General features: G+C 37.3%; 1 protein-coding gene across 1 annotated transcript; it reads right to left on the bottom strand.

The window, feature by feature from the left end:
- Positions 1–9,983: 9,983 nt before the first annotated feature.
- LOC106137961 (zinc finger protein 345) lies at positions 9,984–20,604 on the bottom strand. The gene is made up of 14 exons (XM_060951390.1): positions 20,400–20,604; positions 19,828–19,959; positions 18,822–19,343; positions 17,836–17,963; positions 17,182–17,256; positions 16,204–16,336; positions 15,264–15,385; positions 13,904–13,958; positions 13,697–13,719; positions 13,030–13,123; positions 12,227–12,349; positions 11,420–11,530; positions 10,677–10,792; positions 9,984–10,173 (listed from the first exon to the last, which is right to left on the bottom strand). Exons 1-14 carry the CDS (start codon positions 20,505–20,507, stop codon positions 9,984–9,986), a joined length of 1,932 nt encoding a protein of 643 aa, XP_060807373.1. The 5' UTR covers positions 20,508–20,604.
- Between the last annotated feature and the right edge of the window lie 253 nt (positions 20,605–20,857).

Raw genomic sequence — 20,857 nt, 5'->3', positions numbered from 1 at the left:
GATAAACTATATTAGGTATATTGTAATATATCTTTCTTAGATAGTTATCACGTCTATATCCCTTGCTGGGTAGACAGAGCCAACAGTCTTGTAAAGACTGATAGGCCACGTTCAGCTATTAGGCTTTAAGATAGAATTGAGATTCAAATAGTGACAGGTTGCTAGCCCAACGCCTAAAAGCTGAATCCCAAGTTTATAAGCCTACCCCTTAGTCGCCTTTTAAGACATCCGTGGGAGAGAGATGGAGTGGTACTATTCTTTTTTCTATTGATGTCGGGAACCACACGGCAAATTAAATTTTAAATTTCGTATAAATCAATGAATCATACCAATGTATTCTCTCGTCCACATTTCTATTCTTGGTTTGCATATTTGCGAAGTTGATTTTATTTAAGGAAATGCTGCATTGCAGTTTGTCTGTTGTTTGTCCTCTGCACTTAAGCTTCCGAAGCGGCAGTGAACTTAAGTTTTAAGTAGTTTATTTTACATCAAGCAATGTAGTGAAAAACCAAAAGATATGACAATTATTAAGTGACTAACTGCGTCCGCGTGTAATAGTTATTTTGGGCATCATTAAAGCCCTCAAGGAGGAATAATCTTCCCCGTTTTTTTCACATTTTCCATTATTTCTTCGCTCCTTATAGTTGCTTGGCTAAGGCTTGAGGCTTTTTATATTTATATCACGCTGATATAAATATAAAAAGCCTCAAGCCTTCCTCGATAAATGGTCTATTAAACACAAAAAGTATTTTTCAATTCGAACCAGTAATTCCTGAGATTAGCGCGTTCAAACATACAAACTCTTCAGCTTAATAATATTAGTAGGTATAGATGTTGAAATGTCCCATAATAATGAATCAAAATTTTATACATACATAAAAATCACTACTTTTTCCCGGAGGGGTAGGCAGAGACTACCTCTTTCCACTTGCCACGATCTCTGCATACTTCCTTCGCTTCATCCAAATTCATATCTTAATGCTTTACTTTTAAAACACAGAGTACTGCACGTAGATTTAAACGCATCCGGGTCATTGAAATTTAGTGTTCTATGACCTGGACCCAAGCCAGACATATTGAATGTTGCTATTATGTCAAATCTATGGTCTCCGAGAGCCAATGGAAACCAACTTTAAGCCATTACTAAAGACGAATAGTAGAATTATATGTACTTACTTGGGGAAAATAACAGTTTTCAAAATTAAATGTTGGCACATACATATATTTTGTATTGCGGTAACAGGAATACCTTCGTGACGTTACAGTAAATAATATTGTTACACGTGATACTTACCGAGATAACCTCTCTTCTTTCAATTTATCTTAATATTACCTATTTTATATACTAGAGGCCGCCCGCGACTTAGTTCGCGTGAAATCAATCCCGCGGGAACTCCGGGATAAAAAGTAACCTATATGTTATTCCGGGTCTTCAGCTACCTACATACCAAATTTCATCGTAATCGGTTCAGTAGTTTTTGCATGAAAGAGTAACCACTTTTTATCCCGGAGTTCCCGCGGGATTCATTGTTACGTTATGATTGGGTTTCCACGCGGACGTAGTCGCGGGCGGCCTTTAGTATTCTATAAAATCACGTTTTTAGAGTCAACAGTCTAAAAAGCCACGTTAATATGTTATGACTTTACGATGGAATTTAGTTCCAAATAGTGACAGGTTGATAGCCCGTCGCCTAAAGCAAGAATCCCAATTCTGTCACTTTTTGCATACATACATATGGTCACGTCTATGTCCCTTGCGGGGTAGACAGAGCCAACAGACTGAAAGGCCACGTTCAGCTATTTGGCTTAATGATAGAATTGAGATTCAAATAGGGACAGGTTACTAGCCCATCGCCTAAAAAAAATCCCAAGTTTGTAAGCCTATCCCTTAGTCGCCTTTTACGACATCCATGGGAAAGAAATGGAGTGGTCCTATTCTTTTTTGTATTGGTACCGGGAACCGCACGGCACTGTCACTCTTTCCCTGAGATTTTTACAATCCTCTCAAAGGTCCGACGATATTTTGACTCCGGACGAACTGCTGAACCTCTACATAGCTCAGATGCGCTGATGCATTATCATCATATAACTATATACTATATGTATGCTGTATGTATCAGCTTAAAGACGACGAACGACTGACGAAATATTCGTATTGACATAATTAGTTCTACATTCATTCATGTTTTTTTTTTAATGTAGACAATGTGCATTCGTCCACGATTTAGATTAAAGATATCTATATTTGTAAATTGACGTCCGTGATGAAAATGTTGCAGTGTAGTTTGTTCCGCCGCTTCTTCTACACATGCGCTTTGGAAGCGGTAGTAGTTATAATAAGATTTTAGTTATGTGACGTCAATAAGTGATACCTTGTATCCAATTTTGAAAATATATCTATTCTATTCTATTCTAAAGCCCTGGATCCTATTGACAGACAGAAGACTAGTTGATGACGAGCTATTTACGTACAGACCGCTTCAAAGCTTTGAGCATCGCCGATTGATAGCAAGCGTGTCTTCTACAGAAACCACACGGCTTATTACCTACTAGCTGTGCCCGCGACTTCGTCCGCGTGGAATAGTTATTTTGGGCATCATTGAAGCCCTCAAGAATGAATAGTTTTCCCCGGTTTTTATTACATTTTCAATTATTTATTCGCTCCTTATAGTTGCAACGCGATGTTATATAGCCTAAAGCTTTTATCGATAAATGGTCTATTCAACACAAAAATAATTCTTCAATTCGAACCAATAGTTCCTGAGATAAGCGCGTTCAAACAAACAAACAAACTCTTCAGCTTTATAAAATTAGTATATATATTTTCTCTTTTTATCTCTATAAGTTTTACTATTATTATTCTTCTCAGAGAACGTTCTTGACATTTTCAGTTTTCCCCAAAGAAATACGAGTCAGGTTTATCTACCTCGGAATATATATATTAATATTTAATTCTGTCTCGTCACATTCGAGGCAAAGACTCCACAGAAAGAGTTACAAGTGCAGGGTGATTCGTTAAGAAGGTTAAGCTGTGTCAAAACTGACGCCAATAATTCAAAATCTTTTTGAAGTTTGAGTTGTCTTCATAGTTTAAATTGCTTCATTATCCACAGATTCAAAGTATGTTGATATTGATTGTAAGTAACAATTTTAGTAACTGTTAACATTAATTTTATTATTTTTCAAATAAAACACAAATTATAAAATACAGTGCAGTCACTTATGACGTCAAACATGACATAGAATTAAAATTGCTAGTTCGCAACTGTTTCCAAAACATTAATGTGGAAGAAGCGGAAGAAACTACACTGTGGCATTTTCTTAAGATGAAACTTACAATACCAGTGTGAATACAATATATAGAATACTCATTAAGTAAAATAAAGACTTAAAAAAATCTAAATAGCCGAAATAATTGAAAATTTAATTACCGACGTACTAAGGCGATTTAGCGGGTTGGTACCAAATCTAACTACATCAAGCTGCTATGCTGAAAGTCTAATAAACATGTGATTCGTCTTTTAGGCAACCCGTTATTAAGTCATACAACTTTCGAGTCTTTTCGAGACTATTGGCTCTATCTTACGTGACAAATACCACAGATTGAGTTACCTTCGAAGTAAGTTCGAAAATTGTAATATTATTTGAGTATTATTTTTTTCTCATTCGCATCAGTTCGGTCACCAGCTTAACACTGCAAATATTGACATATTGCCTCGAGCGTGATAAGAAATTCGCATTTTCGCCATTTCTGAATGCAAATACCGGGGTTGGTGACTCGTGCATGAATTCGGATGAAAGGAAAATAGTCAATCCTAACTTAGTTATATAAAAAAATAAAATCGAAAGTTAATTTGTCTTTTACCAACTTCACAACTGATTTTGATGAAACATAGTTTGAATTTTGGCAAAGTTCATAAGTTACTACCGTATATGAGCGCTACAATGGCGTTCAGGAAAAACGTTGCAGGTAATAGAGATGGAAGATCATTTGAAGATTTAGCGTTATTGCGCCGTGTGGTTCCCGGTAGCAATAAAAAATAATAGGTCCATCTCTTTCCAATGGATGTCGTAAAAGACGACTAGGGGATAGGCTTATAAACTTGAGATTCTTCTTTTAGGCGATGTACATGTCTACACAGTTATACAATAAATATTTTGAGTTTGAGTTTGATGAGCTAGCAACCTGAATTCTATTTTTCACGCAAAGGTAGTCTGTCATAAAGTTATAGATAATATTAGGTTCTTAGATAGCATAATAGATATCTCTTTAAAATGCAGGTGTTACTTATTCATATTAAGAGTATTACTTTACAATGGGAAAGTGAGGAAATCATAATGCAAGGTGTTGAATGAATACTGTCAATACAAGCGTATGTTATTTATTTATACCATTATTATAAAGCTGAAGAGTTTGTTTGTTTGTTTGAACGCGCTAATCTCAGGAACTACTGGTTCGAATTGAAAAATTCTTTTTGCGTTGAAAAGACCATTTATCGGGGAAGGCTTTAGGCTATTATATAACATCACGCTGCAACTATAAGAATCAAAGAAATAATGGAATGTTAAAAAAACGGGGAAATCTATTCATCCTTGAGGGCTTCAATGATGCCCAAAATAACTATTCCACGCGGACGAAGTCGCGGGCACAGCTAGTATATAAAAAATCAACACATTTAATAACAAAGTTTCAATAAAAATTGCGCATAAGCTGTGTCGGTGGTTAAACAAAAAAATGCGTGATTCTAAGAAAAACAGGTTTAAATCATACCACGTGCATTAGTTTGATTCCCAACCGATGTGAGGGAAAACATCGTGAAGAAATCTGAACATTACACAGACAACTGGATATGTAACATGATCCAATGCAGGTCAGGTTCCCCTGCAAAGGTTGCGGAGTCAGGCGGGAGTCGCTTCGTGTAAAAACCTGACTCGCACAATCCAGGATCCATGGTCAAAGGCATACCCTCGGCTCTTGTACAGAGAGGTGAGGATGCAAACGGGACGAATGCCAGGAGGAAGAAGAATTAAGGATACAGATTATGCAATCCCGTGCATTTGCCGTGTGGTTCCCGGCACCATTACAAAAGAATAGGACCACTCCATCTCTTTCCCACGGATGTCGTAAGAGCCGACTAAGGGATAGACTTGGGATTCCTCTTTAATGTAAATCCCTGCCAATCTAAGGTCTGCCGCGCCGATGGATGCATGGCTAGGGGCGAGCCTAGTCTCGAGCGTGCCACTTCCGCCATGGGGTTGGGCGACCCCCAGGTAATGGCTAGCCTTACCCTGGCATGCGGGGCTCTGCTGGGGCGGACAAAATTTTTCCCTAGCGTCTCGTGGGAATCGCATGGATGCAAATCTTTTGAAAGAGCACCTAGATGGCGGCGATGGTGTCCGCACCCCATCACGTCTCGTTCCCGGCGGGAGCGGTATGCGGTCTGCTGAAAGCCGCTTTGCGACGATGAATGTAAGAGGAGGAATGAAGGATAAGATTGAGGAAGTATGCCAGATGATGGATGAAAGACGTTTGGATGTGTTGTGCGTGAATGAAACGAAGCGGAAAGGATGCGACGCGACGCAGCACGGCCCTTACACGGCGTATTGGTCTGGAATTTCCAGTACCAGCCGAGGCTGTCAAGGGGTCGGTCTAATTCTTTCTGCACGAATGGTTGAGTGCGTGAATGAGTATGAGTGTGTCAGCCCTCGTCTTCTATGGATTAGGCTGAAAGTTGGAATCACTCGGATCTTCGTTCTAGGTGTTTATGCACCTTGGGATGTGGGTTCGAGGGGTACAACATCAGCAAAAAGCGAAAACGAGGAGTTCTGGAATAGTGTAAGAGAAGTATTGAAAGTTACCAAGCCAAATGAGAAGATTATTATGTTAGGTGATTTTAATGGATGGGTGGGTGTAAAGCGTGATGGATATGAAAAGGTGCTTGGTGCGTTTGGTGACGAAAAGGTGAATGATAATGGAAGAAGTGTATTAGAAATTTGTCTAGAGTGGGATCTTTTTGTGTCGAACTCAATGTTTCAACATAAAGAGATCCACACCTACACAAGAGTGGAAGGTATTTTAAAAAGTATGATAGACTTTGTGATTGTAGATGAAAGATTGAAGAACAAAGTGCTGGATACCCGTGCATATCGTGGTGCTGGCATTGACTCGGACCATTTACTGGTGATATCCCGGATAAGGGGTATCTTCAATCGCTGGCGGCACACGGTAAGGGAGCAAACCAGCGCTTTGGAAAGAGTAAAAGTAGAAAATTTGCAAGATATGGATGTAGGTAAGAAGTATATTAATAGACTGAAGGATGAATTTGAAGATTTAGAGGAAATGAGCGATATTGAAGATGGATGGAAGGAATTTAAAGAAAGAATTGTGAAAGTAGCTGTTGAAGTGTGTGGTGTAAGTAGAAGAAGGAAAGGAAAAAATCACAAAAATGCGTGGATGAGTAAAGATGTGCAAGAACTTGTGCGATTAAAGAAGAAAGCATGGCTGGATTTGTTAGCAGCAAAAGCTAACTTAAGAATGCAAGAGGTTATAGATGAAGATGTGAATGAAGCACGTAAGGAATATAAGAAAATGAAAGATTTGGTTAAGAAAGCTGTGATTAGAAAGAAAGAAGAGTATAAAGAGGATTTTGATAAAAGGCTATCAGAAGACTTTCAGTCAAATCTGAAAGTATTCTGGAAATCCGTAAGGTCAGCCCGAGGAAATACTATAACCAGAGAGCTGACTAGGATCAGATGCCAGGATGGTAGCGTTGTGAAAGGAGAAGAATGTGTACTAAAGATATGGAAGGACTATTTTGAAAGTTTATTTGAAAAAAAGGAAGGAAATAAGAAAGATTTCTGCTATAGCGAAGAAAAAGAGAATGAGATGGAAGGCGAAATTGAAATGTTCGAAATTGTGGAAGCACTTAAGAGTATGAAAGCGGGAAAGGCTGCTGGGTGTGATAGAGTGTCGGTCGAGATGCTTAAAGCAGGAAAAGGCGTAGTAGCTAGTCAGTTGTACTGCCTTTTCAATTTGTGTTGGAGAAGCGGCCGAGTACCAAAAGATTGGTGTAAGGCTGTTATCGTGCCACTTTACAAAGGAAAAGGGTCACAGCTGGACTGCAAAAATTATCGTGGTATAAGCCTGCTTAGCGTCGTCGGCAAATTGTATGCTAAGGTATTGATTAATAGAGTCAGGAATGAAACTGATGACAAAATATGGGATGCTCAAGCGGGATTTCGAAAGGGAATGGGATGTACTGATCAGGTCTTTTCCTTGCGGTGCATAGCCGAAAAGTTTTTGGCCAAGAGTCAAAAAGTCTATTGCACATTCGTAGATCTGGAAAAGGCCTATGACAGAGTTGAGAGGAATGAATTGTGGTCAGCACTTTCTATGCATGGGGTGAGCAGTCTCTTAATACGAGCACTGAAATCCTTATATGAGGATTCGAGTGCTTGTGTCAGGATAAACGGAGCGCACACTGAGTGGTTTAAGATTGAGAAAGGCGTTAGGCAAGGATGTGTTGCGTCACCGTGGCTGTTCAACCTATTTATGGATAGCTGTTTGACAGATTTGAAAGAGTCTAAAAGTGGATTAAGGATGAATGAGTTACTCGTCAAATGTCTGCTCTATGCCGACGATCAGGTTATACTGGCGTCATCAGCGGAGGAGTTACAGGAGATGGTAAACTGTATGCATGAAGCTTTAAAAGAGAAAGGAATGAAAGTGAACGTAAGTAAAACTAAAACACTGGTTTTTGAAATGGAGAAAGAAATGACAGCATGTAATATTTTGATTGGAGGAGAAAAAGTGGAGCAAGTGAAAGAGTTTGTATATCTAGGATCAAAGTTTACATCAGATGGCAAGTATGATAGTGATATTGAAAGGAGAGTGAACGCGGGGAACATGGTGAATGGAGCTTTGCATGCCTTTATGAGCAGTCAGAAACTATCCAAAAAGGCTCGACTGGCTGTGCACAGGGGCGTGTTGGTCCCGACATTAATGTATGGGAGTGAAAGTTGGGTATGGCAAAAGAAGCATGAAAGCAGAATAAATGCAGTGGAAATGAGAGCGTTAAGGAGTATGATGGGTGTGAAATTGAGTGACAGGATAAGGAACAGCGTGATAAGGGAATGTTGTGATGTGAAAGAAGATGTAGTTACAGGAATAGAAAAGGGTATGTTAAGATGGTTCGGTCATGTGGAGAGGATGAATGAAAGCAGGTTGACTAAGCAGATATACAAGGAGAGTGTGGAGGGAAAGGTCGGAGTGGGAAGACCTAGACGAACGTATCTTGATCAAATTAAGGACGTCCTGGTAAAGGGTCAGGTCAAAAGTACCCGAAACCGCCGAGCTTGTATGAAGAGAGTAATGAATGTGGACGAAGCGAAAGAAGTATGCAGAGATCGTGGCAAGTGGAAAGAGGTAGTCTCTGCCTACCCCTCCGGGAAAGAGGCGTGATTTTATGTATGTATGTATGTATGTATTATGCAATCCGTTTACTAAGTTCATGCCTCAAACTCGTCATTCTATGTATAGTGGCTAACATAGCCTGCATATAAATACAACTTTCGATACGTCTACAAGACACACACCTACATAAAATCATGCCTCTTCCCCGGAGGGGTAGGCAGAGACTACATCTTTACACTTGCAACGATCTCTGCATTCTTTTGCTTCATCGACGCATGAATTTAGCGCCATCTGGAAAAAGCGACGATTTTGATGCCATCTATGACAAAGCGACAAAATTAGCAGTAAGTTTGTTTGTTACCTCTTCAGTCGTTATCTACTGAACCAATATTCTTGAGAATTCATTCTACGAAAATTTGTATATATAATTAAGTCTGAATAGAACATAGGGTACTTATCAGCCCGGTAAAAACTATAGCTGCCGTGGTATTTGCGAAAAACCTATATTAAATTGTAGGTGGCGCATAATTCGCGCAGGCGATTAAAAGCTGGTTTTCCATACAGCCCACTGTACCTACATATTAATGCGGTCTGTTTTGAATGGATTACGCGCAAATCTCAGGTCAGAAAGTTGGCAGTTTCAGAGGAATTCTCATGCAAATACGTTACTTAAGTGGCATCTTGCGGAATTAATTTCAAGAATTTCGGGAGCGTTAGAGCGGTCGTTTGAACTATATCTACTTGAACGGAATTAATAATTAAGACGTCGTGGTGTAGTGGTGAAGTAAATCTCCGCCGTACTGTGGGTTTTGAGTTTGAATCCTATAATATCAGCAAATTGTTTCCAGTAGCAATGAAAAAAATAACATAATGTGTCAGCTTGTTAGTTATAACATACCTAACGTAATATATAATCACGTCTATAGCCCTTGCGGGGTAGACAGAGCCAACGGTCTTTAATAGGCTAAAGACCACTTGTTAGTTATCTATAGATAATAAGTATAATAAAAACAAATAAACTTGCGATTTTTTTTAAAAAAATGGGCAAGCAAACTGTCTCTACCTGATTCCTAATCTCATCATAAAGTGTGGCTTTCGGGTCAACAATTTAATATTTCCAACTGTAGTTACACAAAAAATTACCAAAAGAATACATAGTCGTACATACAGTCACTTCTATATCCCTTGCCTAGACAGAGCCAACAGCCTTTAAAATACTGAAAGGCTCCTTTATCTGTACGGCTTAATGATCATTCATTATTTCATTCATATAATTACGTCTATATCCCTTGCGGGGTAGACAGACCCACGTTCAGCTGCCACGTTAGCCTTAATAATAAAATTGAGATTCAAATAGTGAAGGTCGCTAGCCCATCGCCTAAAGGAATCCCAAGCTTATAAGCCCATCCCTTAGTCGCCTTTTACGACATACATGGGAACGAGATGGAGTGGTCCTATTTCTTTTTTTTATTGGTGCCGAGAACCACACAGCACTTTCTTACCTGCGACGTTTCACTAAAAGGCGACAAAGAAAACAATATTTCTCAAAGGAAAAGCAATTTTATTCATATTACGTTAGGGTCAAATAAACATTTCCCTCTGACATATGTTTGCCGCAGTCCATTGGCACGTTGGGTACCGGCTCGAGTCCCGGCTTGGGACCCATGGAACCCATTTCGGGTTCCGGCATACTGTCCGACTCCTCAGATTTCGAGTCCTCCATCGCACTCTGAGGCTCTTCTTTCTTTTTTCTTCTGTTTCTGTCAATAAAATAAAAAAAATATAGTAAAATGGTCATGATGCCAATAAAATATTCCGTTATGTTAACTACTATAGATCTAATTTCAATTGTACCTATATTTTTTATTGAACCTACATACATACATATAATCATTTCTATTTCCCTTGCGGGGTAGACAGAGCCAACAGTCTTGAAAAGACTGAAAGGCCACGTTTGGCTTAATGATAGAATTGAGTTTCAAATAGTGACAGGTTACTAGCCCATCGCCTAAAAGAAGAAGCCCAAGTTTATAAGCCAATCCCTTAGTCTGTCAGTCATTTCAAGATTGAAAAGAAAAAGAAAGAAAGAAAAATCGTTTATTTGGTACATTAACAAAATATAAATTGGAATTAGTGAATTGTTAAATTACATGCATGCACCATTGTTGGTCATGTCTACCCCGCAAGGGATATAGACGTGATTATATGTATGTATGTATTTAAACAAATATATTAAGACAGCCTAGTTAATAATTATACAAACCTCTTTGGGTAGGGCTGCTTCAAATGTACCGTGCGGTAATGTAACTTCATACTGTTACTTTGTGTAAAACGTTTTCCGCAAACTGAACAAGGAAACCGCTTCTCTCCTGTGTGGGTCTGAAACAATTACGTGTTGATTGATTGATTGACTGATTTCAAACTTTCGCTTTGTATCATAATATTTATTAATAATACATACATATAATCTCGTCTATATCCCTTGCGGGGTATAGAGCAGTCTTGAAAAAACTAAAAGGCCACGTTCAGCTATTTGGCTTAATGATAGAATTGAGATTCAAATAGTGACAGGCTGCTAGTCCGTCGCCTAAATTAACATGCCCAAGTTTATAAGCCTATCCCATAAACCTTATACGACATCCATGGGGAAGATGGAGTAGTCCTCATACCAACTCTAAGTATCATTTCAAAGATCATTAAAAGTTACAAAACTTACCAATAGATATCGCTTCTGCTTCTCATAATGTCAGGTAATAAAAGCATATGAAAAGTATCAAAACTCACCACTAGATGTCGCTATTTCTTGTTTTGTATATTTTACTCTTACGGTGTCTTATCTATTTCTTCTAATGATGTCGCTACTAAGAGCACATAATGAAAAGTATCAATACTCACCACGAGATGTCGCTATTTCTTGTTTTGTATATTTTACTCTTACGGTGCCTTATCTATTTCTTCTAATGGTGTCGCTACTAAGAGCATATAATGAAAAGTATCAAAACTCACCACTAGATGTCGCTTCAGGCTACAACTCGCATGGAATGTCTTGTCGCAGAATTCGCACGGGTGCATCTTCTCGCGGGAATGCATGTTCATGTGGTTTATTATGCTGCCGGGCTGTAGGGAAGAGAAAAATATTCGATTTTTATCAAGTAAATATATATATTACAGACTTTGGAGTAATAGATAATATGTGATAAAAAAATGCCGTGTGATTCCCGATACCAGTATAAAAACAAATAGTACTACCACTACATCTCTTTCCCATGGATGTTATAATAAGCGACTAAGGTATATGGGGATATAAACTTGGGATTCTTCTTATAAGCGATGGGCTAGCAACCTGTCAATTTAATCCATAGCCAAATAACTTTTGTAAAAAGAGTCGCCTCCAATCGATATCCTACTTTCTTGTAAAGTCGGTAAAATTTCAAAAACCCTCTCCTAAGTATAACAAATACTTTTCTGAATACCGCATCAAAATCGGTTCAGCGAAACGCGCGATAATTGCGAACAAACATACATACCCGCATACCAGTCAAACCGTGAATGAAATTATTTAAAAGGAGCTTAAAAAAATTAATAATATATAAATGTGTGGTTCCTGGCACCAATAAAAAAAAAGAATAGGACCACTCCGTCTCATTCCCATGGATTTCAGTAGTTTGCAGTAGCTCATAAACTTGGGATTCTTCTTTTAAGGCGATGTGCTAGCAACCTGTCACTATTTGAATAAATCAATCCTATCATTAAGCCAGACGTGAGCTGAACGTAACATTTATATATATGTATGTAAAAAATAAATTAACATACAGCTAAAGACGCTCCACAAATTTCACAAATCGCTCTCTCGTTGTTAGAATAGAACGAAGTGCCGGGATGCTCCGCTAGATGGTGTTTCATACACGCCTGCTGAGTTGCGAAGTGTTGCCCGCACTGAAAATAAAAAAATATTCAGGACTAACTAAATGTTATGAATGTGGATGAAGCAAAGGAAGTATGCAGGGATCGTGGCAAGTGGAAAGAGGTAGTCTCTGCCTACCCCTCCGGGAAAGAGGCGTGATTTTATGTATGTATGTACTAACTAAATATCAGTGTATAAAGAGGAAATGCTGAAGAGGCATCATCAGTCGCGGCGTAGTGAGGTAAATATGTATAAGTAGTTATTTATTATGAAACTAGCTGTGCCCGCGACTTCGTCCGCGTGGAAAAAATATTTTGGGCATCATTGAAGCGCCCTCAAGGATGAATAAGTTATAAAGCCTTCCTAGATAAATGGTCTATTCTACACAAAAAGATTTCAATTAGAACCGTAGTTCCTGAAATTAGCGCGTTCAAACAAACAAACTCTTCAGCTTTATAATTTAGTGCAAAGTGCAAATAAAAATTACATCACTACATAGTATAAAACAAAGTCGCTATTTTAGTCTGTTTGTCTGTATGCTTAAATCTTTAAAATTACGCAACGGATTTTGATGCGGTTTTTTGTAACAGGTTGAGTGATTCAAGAGGAAGGTTTTTATGTATAATTTTTTCCGAATTTTGCACCCGTGCGAAGCCGGGGCGGGTCGCTAGTATGTTATAAAAGAAACTTGATATACTAGGTACTAACTAACCTGGTAACAAGTTGTGGGTTTCCGACGCAGCCTTCTGACCTTCTTGACCCTTTTTCTTGGAATACTTATGCCGATTATATCTTCGTCCGTATTCCTTTAAAAAGATAAAAGCTATGTGAAGCAAGTCTATGAACATTAGGAGTACTGAGAAGGAATAAGGCGCCGTGTGGTTCCCGGCACCAATAAAAAAAAAAGAATAGGACAACTCCGTCTCATTTCTTCTGCACTGCCTTGGAAGCGGCAGTAAACTTAGTTTTTAAGTAATTTATTTGACGTCAACCAATGTTGTTAAACCATACGTTTTGACAATTATTAAGCGATATATAGTATCCTATAGTAATGAATAAAAATTTTGAATTTTGAAATTTTGAATTTGAATTTGAATTTTCATTCCCATGGAAAAATGGAATGGAATCACATAAAACTCGAATAAGAGATCGGCTTATAAACTTGGGATTCTTATTTTAGGCGATGGTCTGTGTGTACCTGTGATATGAATCTCATTTCTATCATTAAGCCAAACAGCTGAACGTGGCATATCAGTCTTTTCAAGACTGTTGGCTTTGTCTATCTCGCAAGGGATATAGACGTGATTATATATATATATGTATGTATGTCCTTCAGATTTAAACCATGACAATATTTAAAAATATTTCATAATACGTACGTTTTCCTTAGCGCATTAGTGATCTGAAAAAAATAACGATAATATGAATCCCAACTAAATATATTAAAAAAAAAACCGCTTCCATACGATATCCACCTTTTTCGAAGTCGGTTAAATTTTCTAAAACCTTCTCCAGAGTGTAACAAACACTTTCTTGACGAGGTACGAGGTGCGAGGTGCGATATATAAGATATAAATTTAACTAACCTTGGCTTTTTCCTTTTTTCCTAAGATTTTTTTCTTAACATCCTCAGTATCGTCTCTGAAATAAACCAACACCATTTTTATTACATATTGGCATAAGATATAATGATTATGGGCGGTTATGACTCGCGTGTACAAGCGTTTTCGAAAACGGCTCTAACGATTATGAAAGAAATAACGATTTAGTAAATTGTTGTCGATTAACTAAATTGTCTGAAAAAAAATACATACATACATATAATCACGTCTATATTATGAGGTAGACAGAGTCTTATAAAGACTGAAAGGCCACGTTCAGCGTATTGTTTTACTATATTTTCATTCGAAATATATTTTTCCATATAATATGGTTTGGTTGACTTTGAAACTATTGATAAATCCCAAATATAATAATGAGAAAGTAAGTTTATGTATTTGTTTGTTTGCTGTCGCATCAATCGTTATCGCATGAACCAATCTTGAAATTTTACGTATATTTATATAATTAAGAGTCTGGAGAGAGGACATAGGGTACTTTTCATCCCGATAAAAACTATAGCTCCAGTGGAATTTGCAAAAAATAAATTGTATTCTTTTGTAGGAGTTATTTATAAATCAATATATCTTTGGTTCGAGGTCATCCTAATTAATTAAGGTCGTCCTGACAAAGGGTCAGGTCAAGAGTACCCGAAACCGAGGAGCTTGCATGAAGAGAGTTATGAATGTGGATGAAGTGCAAGTGCAAGAAGAAGCGAGTGGAAAGATGTAGTCTCTGCCTACCCCTCCGGGAAAAAGGCATGATTTTATGAATGTTTGTATGTATACAGGATGACTGTTAATTCAACTGCATAAATTTAACTGTTAAGTGTACTCATCTAAAGGATGTTTAAAAACGTTAAAAGAAAAATATCGGTTCATATTTCAGAAAGTACGAAAAAAAATAAAAGTATTAAAATCCACGATCCTAAATACGTCATATCACCCCGGCCGGCGGAAAAGCGACGCGTAAGATTCAGAGGTCAACGACACAATGCATTCAGCTGAGCGATCTCGACAATTCTGTACTTTACTTGATCTTGATACTAGAAAAATAATTTATTTTTCAGACATTTATTTACATGTTTAGTTTTAATTTCTTTTTGTAGTATTGGTCTTTAATAAAGTGTGTGACGTAGTTTTTGAGGGTTTTTTAAATGTGAAAATGATGACGTTTAATTTAAATAAAAATATGCGCAAATGGCTCAGAAGCATGGGTATAGTCTATGTTTAAAAGGATGTAGTTGTTTTAAATGTCACCCTGTATAGGTATGTATGGATCCTTGATTTGAACCAGATAACAAAATAACAATGGTTACCCAGGTATTTAAATACTTATAAATCTCACCCTAAATTGTCCGTATGCATAGTGGAATGAAACAAATGCTCTTCAAATGCCTTCCTCGTTTCAAAACGTATATCACACCTCGCACAGTAAGTGTTCAAATCTTCAAAGTCATCAGGGCTGTCCTGCAAAAGAAAACGTCAATTATTGTCGTTGTATATGTGCCGTGTGGTTCCCGGCACCATTACAGAATTAATAGGACCACTCCATCTCTTTCCCATGGGTGTCGTAAAAGGCGACTAAGGGATAGGCTTATAAACTTGGGATTCCTCTTTTAGACGATGGGCTAGCAACCTGTCACTATTTGAATCTCAATTCTATCATTAAGCCAATAGCTGAACGTGGCCATTCAGTCTTTTCAAGACTGTTGTCTCTGTCTACCCCGCAAGAGATATAGACGTGACCATATGTATGTATGTATGTATCTAGGTATATGAGTATTTATTATAAAATATAGTATCGTTGAGTTAGTATCTCGTAACACAAGTCTCGAACTTACTTCCGAGGCTAACTCAATCTGTGTAATTTGTCCCGTATACAGGATGACATTTAAAACAACTGCATTCTTTTAAACATAGACTGTACATGGGTACAGTGACTGAGTTAACTGTTAAGTGTACTCATCTAAAGGATATTTAAAAACGTTAAAAGAAAATTATCGGTTCATATTTCAGAAAGTACGAAAAAAATAAAAGTATCAAAATCCACGATCCTAAATACGTCATATCACCCCGGCCGGCGAAAATAGGCTCAAACGGCTGAGAAGCCCATGCTTCATTACATCTTCATTACTTTTATTTTTTCGTACTTTCTGAAATATGAACCGATAATTTTCTTTTAACGTTTTTAAATATCCTTTAGATGAGTACACTTAACAGTTAAATTTAGGCAGTTGAATTAAAAGTCACCCTGTATATTTATTTATTATCATCAGAGTACTTACAACTTCATCTAAAACATGCTTCCTCCTCTTGTGTTGGTGCAAACCAGCTTTACTCACGAACGAGACGCCGCACAAAGTACACACGAACTCGCTGCGGTGCGTGCGCAGATGTGAATAGTATGTCGACATGTGTCTGTCGAACAAATAAAACGCGTGAACTGCACAACCAAATCTATAGGTACTAATATTGTAAAGCTGAAGAGTTTGTTTCTTTGTAACTACTAGTTCGAATTGAAAAAATATTTTTGTGTTGAATAGACTAAATTAGAACTATATAAATTTTATTAAATTTATTAAAATCGCTTCAGTGGTTTAAGCGTAAGGGAAAGAGGCGTGATTTTATGTATGTATGTATTATGGTTTAAGCGTAAAAGCATAACAGTAAGACAGAGTTACTTCCCGCATTCCTCGAAAAAACTGAAAGGCCACATTCGGCTGGAGGGCTTAATGATACAATTGAGATTCAAGAAGTGTCAGGTTATTAACCATTTAAGAAGCCTCTAGAAGCCCTACATTGGAAATGAACATAAATTAAGCCCATCGCCTACAAGAGGAATCCCAAGTTTATAAGCCACTTAATCGCCTTTTACGACATCCATGGAAGAGAGTGGTTCTATTCTAAAGTGCCGGAAATCACACGGCATATTTAGGGTTAATAAACTAATGGTCGGCGTTCTGTACACATCCATACTAATATTATAAAGCTGAAGAGTTTCTTTGTTTGTTTGCTTGAACGCGCTAATCTCAACAACTACTGGTTCGAGCTGAAAATTCTTTTAGCGTTGAATAGACCATTTATCGAGGAAGATTTTAGGCTATATAACATCACGCTGCAACTATAAGGAGCAAAGAAATAATGGACAATGTGAAAAAAACGGGAAATTATTCATCCTTGAAGGCTTCAATGATGCCCAAAATAACTATTCCACGCGGACGAAGTCGCGGGCACAGCTGGTGTTTTGATAAAATTATACTAACTTGAACTCCTCATTGCAAAACGCGCATTTTCTCACTATGCCACTGTGATATTCGTCATGTAAAAGTGCCGTTTGCCTGTAAATAAATTTAAAAAAAAAACGATAAATCATGTGCAAGAGTCAAAAAGCGTTCTTATTCCACGGTAGGCGGGTTCGAATCCCACTACGATAATGTACCTACCAATGACAAATTTTTACCCGACTGCAAGCTAAGGGTTATGTTTTTTGATTCGCTAATGAATACGGTATCTATGCTAAATTAATGTTAACGGATGTTCTTGGCGATATGGTGAGGAGAAATATCGTGATAAAATCTGCATTTAAGACAGCTTAAATGAACATACATAAATACATACATATGGCTATATACCTTGCGGGGTAGACACAGCCAACAGTCTTGAAAAGACTGAATGGCCACGTTCAACTGTTTGGCTTAATGATAGAATTGAGATTCAAATAGTGACAGGTTGCTAATGCTAACCCAAAAAAGAATCCCAAGTTTGTAAGCCTATCCCTTAGTCGCCTTTTACGACATCTATGGGAAACAGATGGAGTGGTCCTATTCTTTTTTTTTTTGTATTGGTGCCGGGAACCACACGGCACACATAAATAATAAAAAAACACAGAAAAAAAATAATTAAATGATTATACCCACTCCAAAGTACAAACTAGGTCGCATCTCAGACACTGGAACTTGTTGTAATGCGCGCGCATGTGTTTCACTAGTGAACAATTGTGTCTGAAACGCATCTTGCAGAAACGGCACTCCATACGACCGATTGTCTGTGAGAAATTACAAATAGATAGATAGATTGTAGATATATACATACATATAATCACGTCTATATCCCTTGCGGGGTAGACAGAGGCAACAGTCTCGAAAAGACTGATAGGCCACGTTCAGCTATTTGGCTTTAAGATAGGATTGAGATTCAAATAGAGACAGGTTGCTAGCCCATCGCCTAAAAGAAGAATCCCAAGTTTATAAGCCTACCCCTTAGTCGGCTTTTGCGACATCCATGGGAAAGAGATGGAGTGGTCCCATTCTTTTTTGTATTGGTGCCGGGAACCACACGGCACATAGATAGATAAAAATCTTTATTGCACCATGATAGTAAAACATACAAATATTTGCACATACGTACATACATACATAGAATCACGTCTATATCCCTTGCGGGGTAGACAGAGGCAACAGTCTCGAAAAGACTGGTAGGCCGCGTTCAGCTTTTTGGCTTGAATTGAGATTCGAATAGTGACAAGTTGCTAGCCTGTCGCCTAATAGAATAACCCCAACTAAATAGCCCTTAGTCGCCTTTTACGACATCCATAGGGACGGAGTATTCCTATTATTTTTCTATTAGTGCCGGGAACCACACGGCACTAAATATTTGTAAATAAATAATTATATGTATATAATATGTATATACGGGTCCAATTAGACAGATTGAGTTAGCCTCGAAGTTCGATACTTGTATTTTGAGGTACAAAGTGAACTTAACGATACACTATATTTCATAATAAATACTTATCATCCAAGATTAAGGCCAAAGAGAAAGGGTTGTTGTCCCTAAAAGTTCAAGAACCATACACCAAAGTGTTGAAATATTCTAAACTGATTGTATAAACATTAATATTTACCTCACTATGTCGCGATTGATGATGCCTCTTCAGCATTTCCTCTTTAGAAAACCCTTTGAAACACATCATACACTGATATTTAGCTTTTAGATATTTAGGGTTCTTCGCACAAGCCCTAAATTCAGTCACAGCCTCTTCCTCGCTAAGATTTATCCTCTTCCAATATAACGAACTCAATTTCTTAATTTTTATATCGGCTTCAAACTTATATTCCGTTGCATCATAAACATCCTCTTTTTCCGACTTAATACTTATAATTTGAACGTTTTCTAATTGACTTGATACATTTGTATGTTGTATTTCAGACTCATTTGTATCAATAACCTGTTTAATTTCTTTATTATTTATTTCTGTAAGATCATGATTAAAGTCTGTATCATCATTGTATATTTCGTCATCGCTACTCGCATTCGTCTCTAGCATAGTGTATGTTTTGACACGATTGGAGACCATAATGATGCCGAGACTGGAATCTAGAGATTTACTTTTCTTGTCCACTTCGTAAACAGCTTGGTAAGTTATCTGCGAAAAACAAAATTTTATAATCATAAGTGTTTTTTTTTATTTTTTTTATAACAGGTAGATTATACACCTGTTATAAAATTTTCTTTTCATTTCTATTCAAAAATTTCTTTTCATGTGCAATAAAGAGTTTACAAACAATAATACAAATAATAAAGTAATTATTACAAACACAGAAAGAGAAATTATGACAAACTATTTAGACAATGGGTGGATGGTGTCAAATCTATAGCTGATGGCACATGCACAAGAGAAGCAGCTGACAAGGAGTAGTGGACCATGTTGCAGGAGGCCTATGACAATAATTAATATACAGATTGGTGCAGTAGAAAATAAATAGAGTTATGATTTTAATAAACAGGTAGAAACATTAAAAATAAAAAAAGAAAAAGAAAAGAGGTAAAGAGGCATTATTTTATGTATGTAGGTAGAAACATTAAAATACAAAGTTCTATTCTATTATTCCTGCATCTAAGACACCTACCGCTCCACTGCAAAGCATCTCTTGAAGTACCATCTGACCCGTGAAGCATTTTCTTTTGAACTTGTGAAATTTGCACAGTAAAGCAACACACTCATAGCAGAAATAGTGAGGTAATAAGTCAGGCTCCGGGATCTGTAAAAGTGAGATGAAGTTTTCATACTTATGTTTAACACACTATTTAGTGGCAAAAGTTGAATAAAAATATATGCTTGTTTAATGTGCAATAGTTTATAAATTGCACAGGTGTCACATTAAGCATGTTAGCCCTCAAACTAATGTAGGTACATAAACTCAGAAAAGAGTACATGGCCTAGGCAGGATTTGAACGCCCACACGCTTTACTTGTTCTATTTTTTTTTAGCAGGGCACCTAAATCTTTCGACCATGGACGCTCTTGCAGAGTTATTTTACTGAAAGTTTCTATAAAAAAGGCCGGTCCCTTCTGATCGATTTTTGACGGATCTGCGTAAAATTATATGTAAACAATCATTAAAAATAATTGACTACAGCTTTTGCTTTAAACTTGCGGCTCAAGCATACTTTGATAATTTAATTTTAAATTATAAACTTACTTTAGATGCCAATATTTCTTCATAATAATACTTGAGTTGGAATCGTTCATATTCGTACACGTTACACTCAGTCCGTAAACAAATTCTACAAATTTTCAGGTCGGACATTATTTATTAATTCAACTTGCATTAAATACTGAATGACATACAATACATTGCATTATTTTGCATGTATGTTTGGATAAGTGTTATCCACAAACTAAATAGAGATAGGTAATATGTATGTCTTGTCCTAGCTCATGAAACTCGGCAACTCGGCAATACTCGGCATGAATGAAACAAACAATATCAATATGCAGTGTTGCTCACATAACGCCTTAAGTTGCTTCATTTATGTAGCGCTTTTTCGGCCATGTTACACCCAAAATTGTATAGAACTTGACTGACCACGTCTTTACTCGTCATTCGAATTTAATAAATTTAGTGTAAACTTCTTTAGTGGTGAAGAAGAAATTTTA

The sequence above is a fragment of the Amyelois transitella genome, chromosome 24 (assembly GCF_032362555.1).
Source record: "Amyelois transitella isolate CPQ chromosome 24, ilAmyTran1.1, whole genome shotgun sequence".
Taxonomy (NCBI): Eukaryota; Metazoa; Arthropoda; class Insecta; order Lepidoptera; family Pyralidae; genus Amyelois; species Amyelois transitella.
The sequence above is the reverse complement of the archived record's forward strand: the minus strand, read 5'-3'. Positions and strand labels throughout refer to the sequence as shown.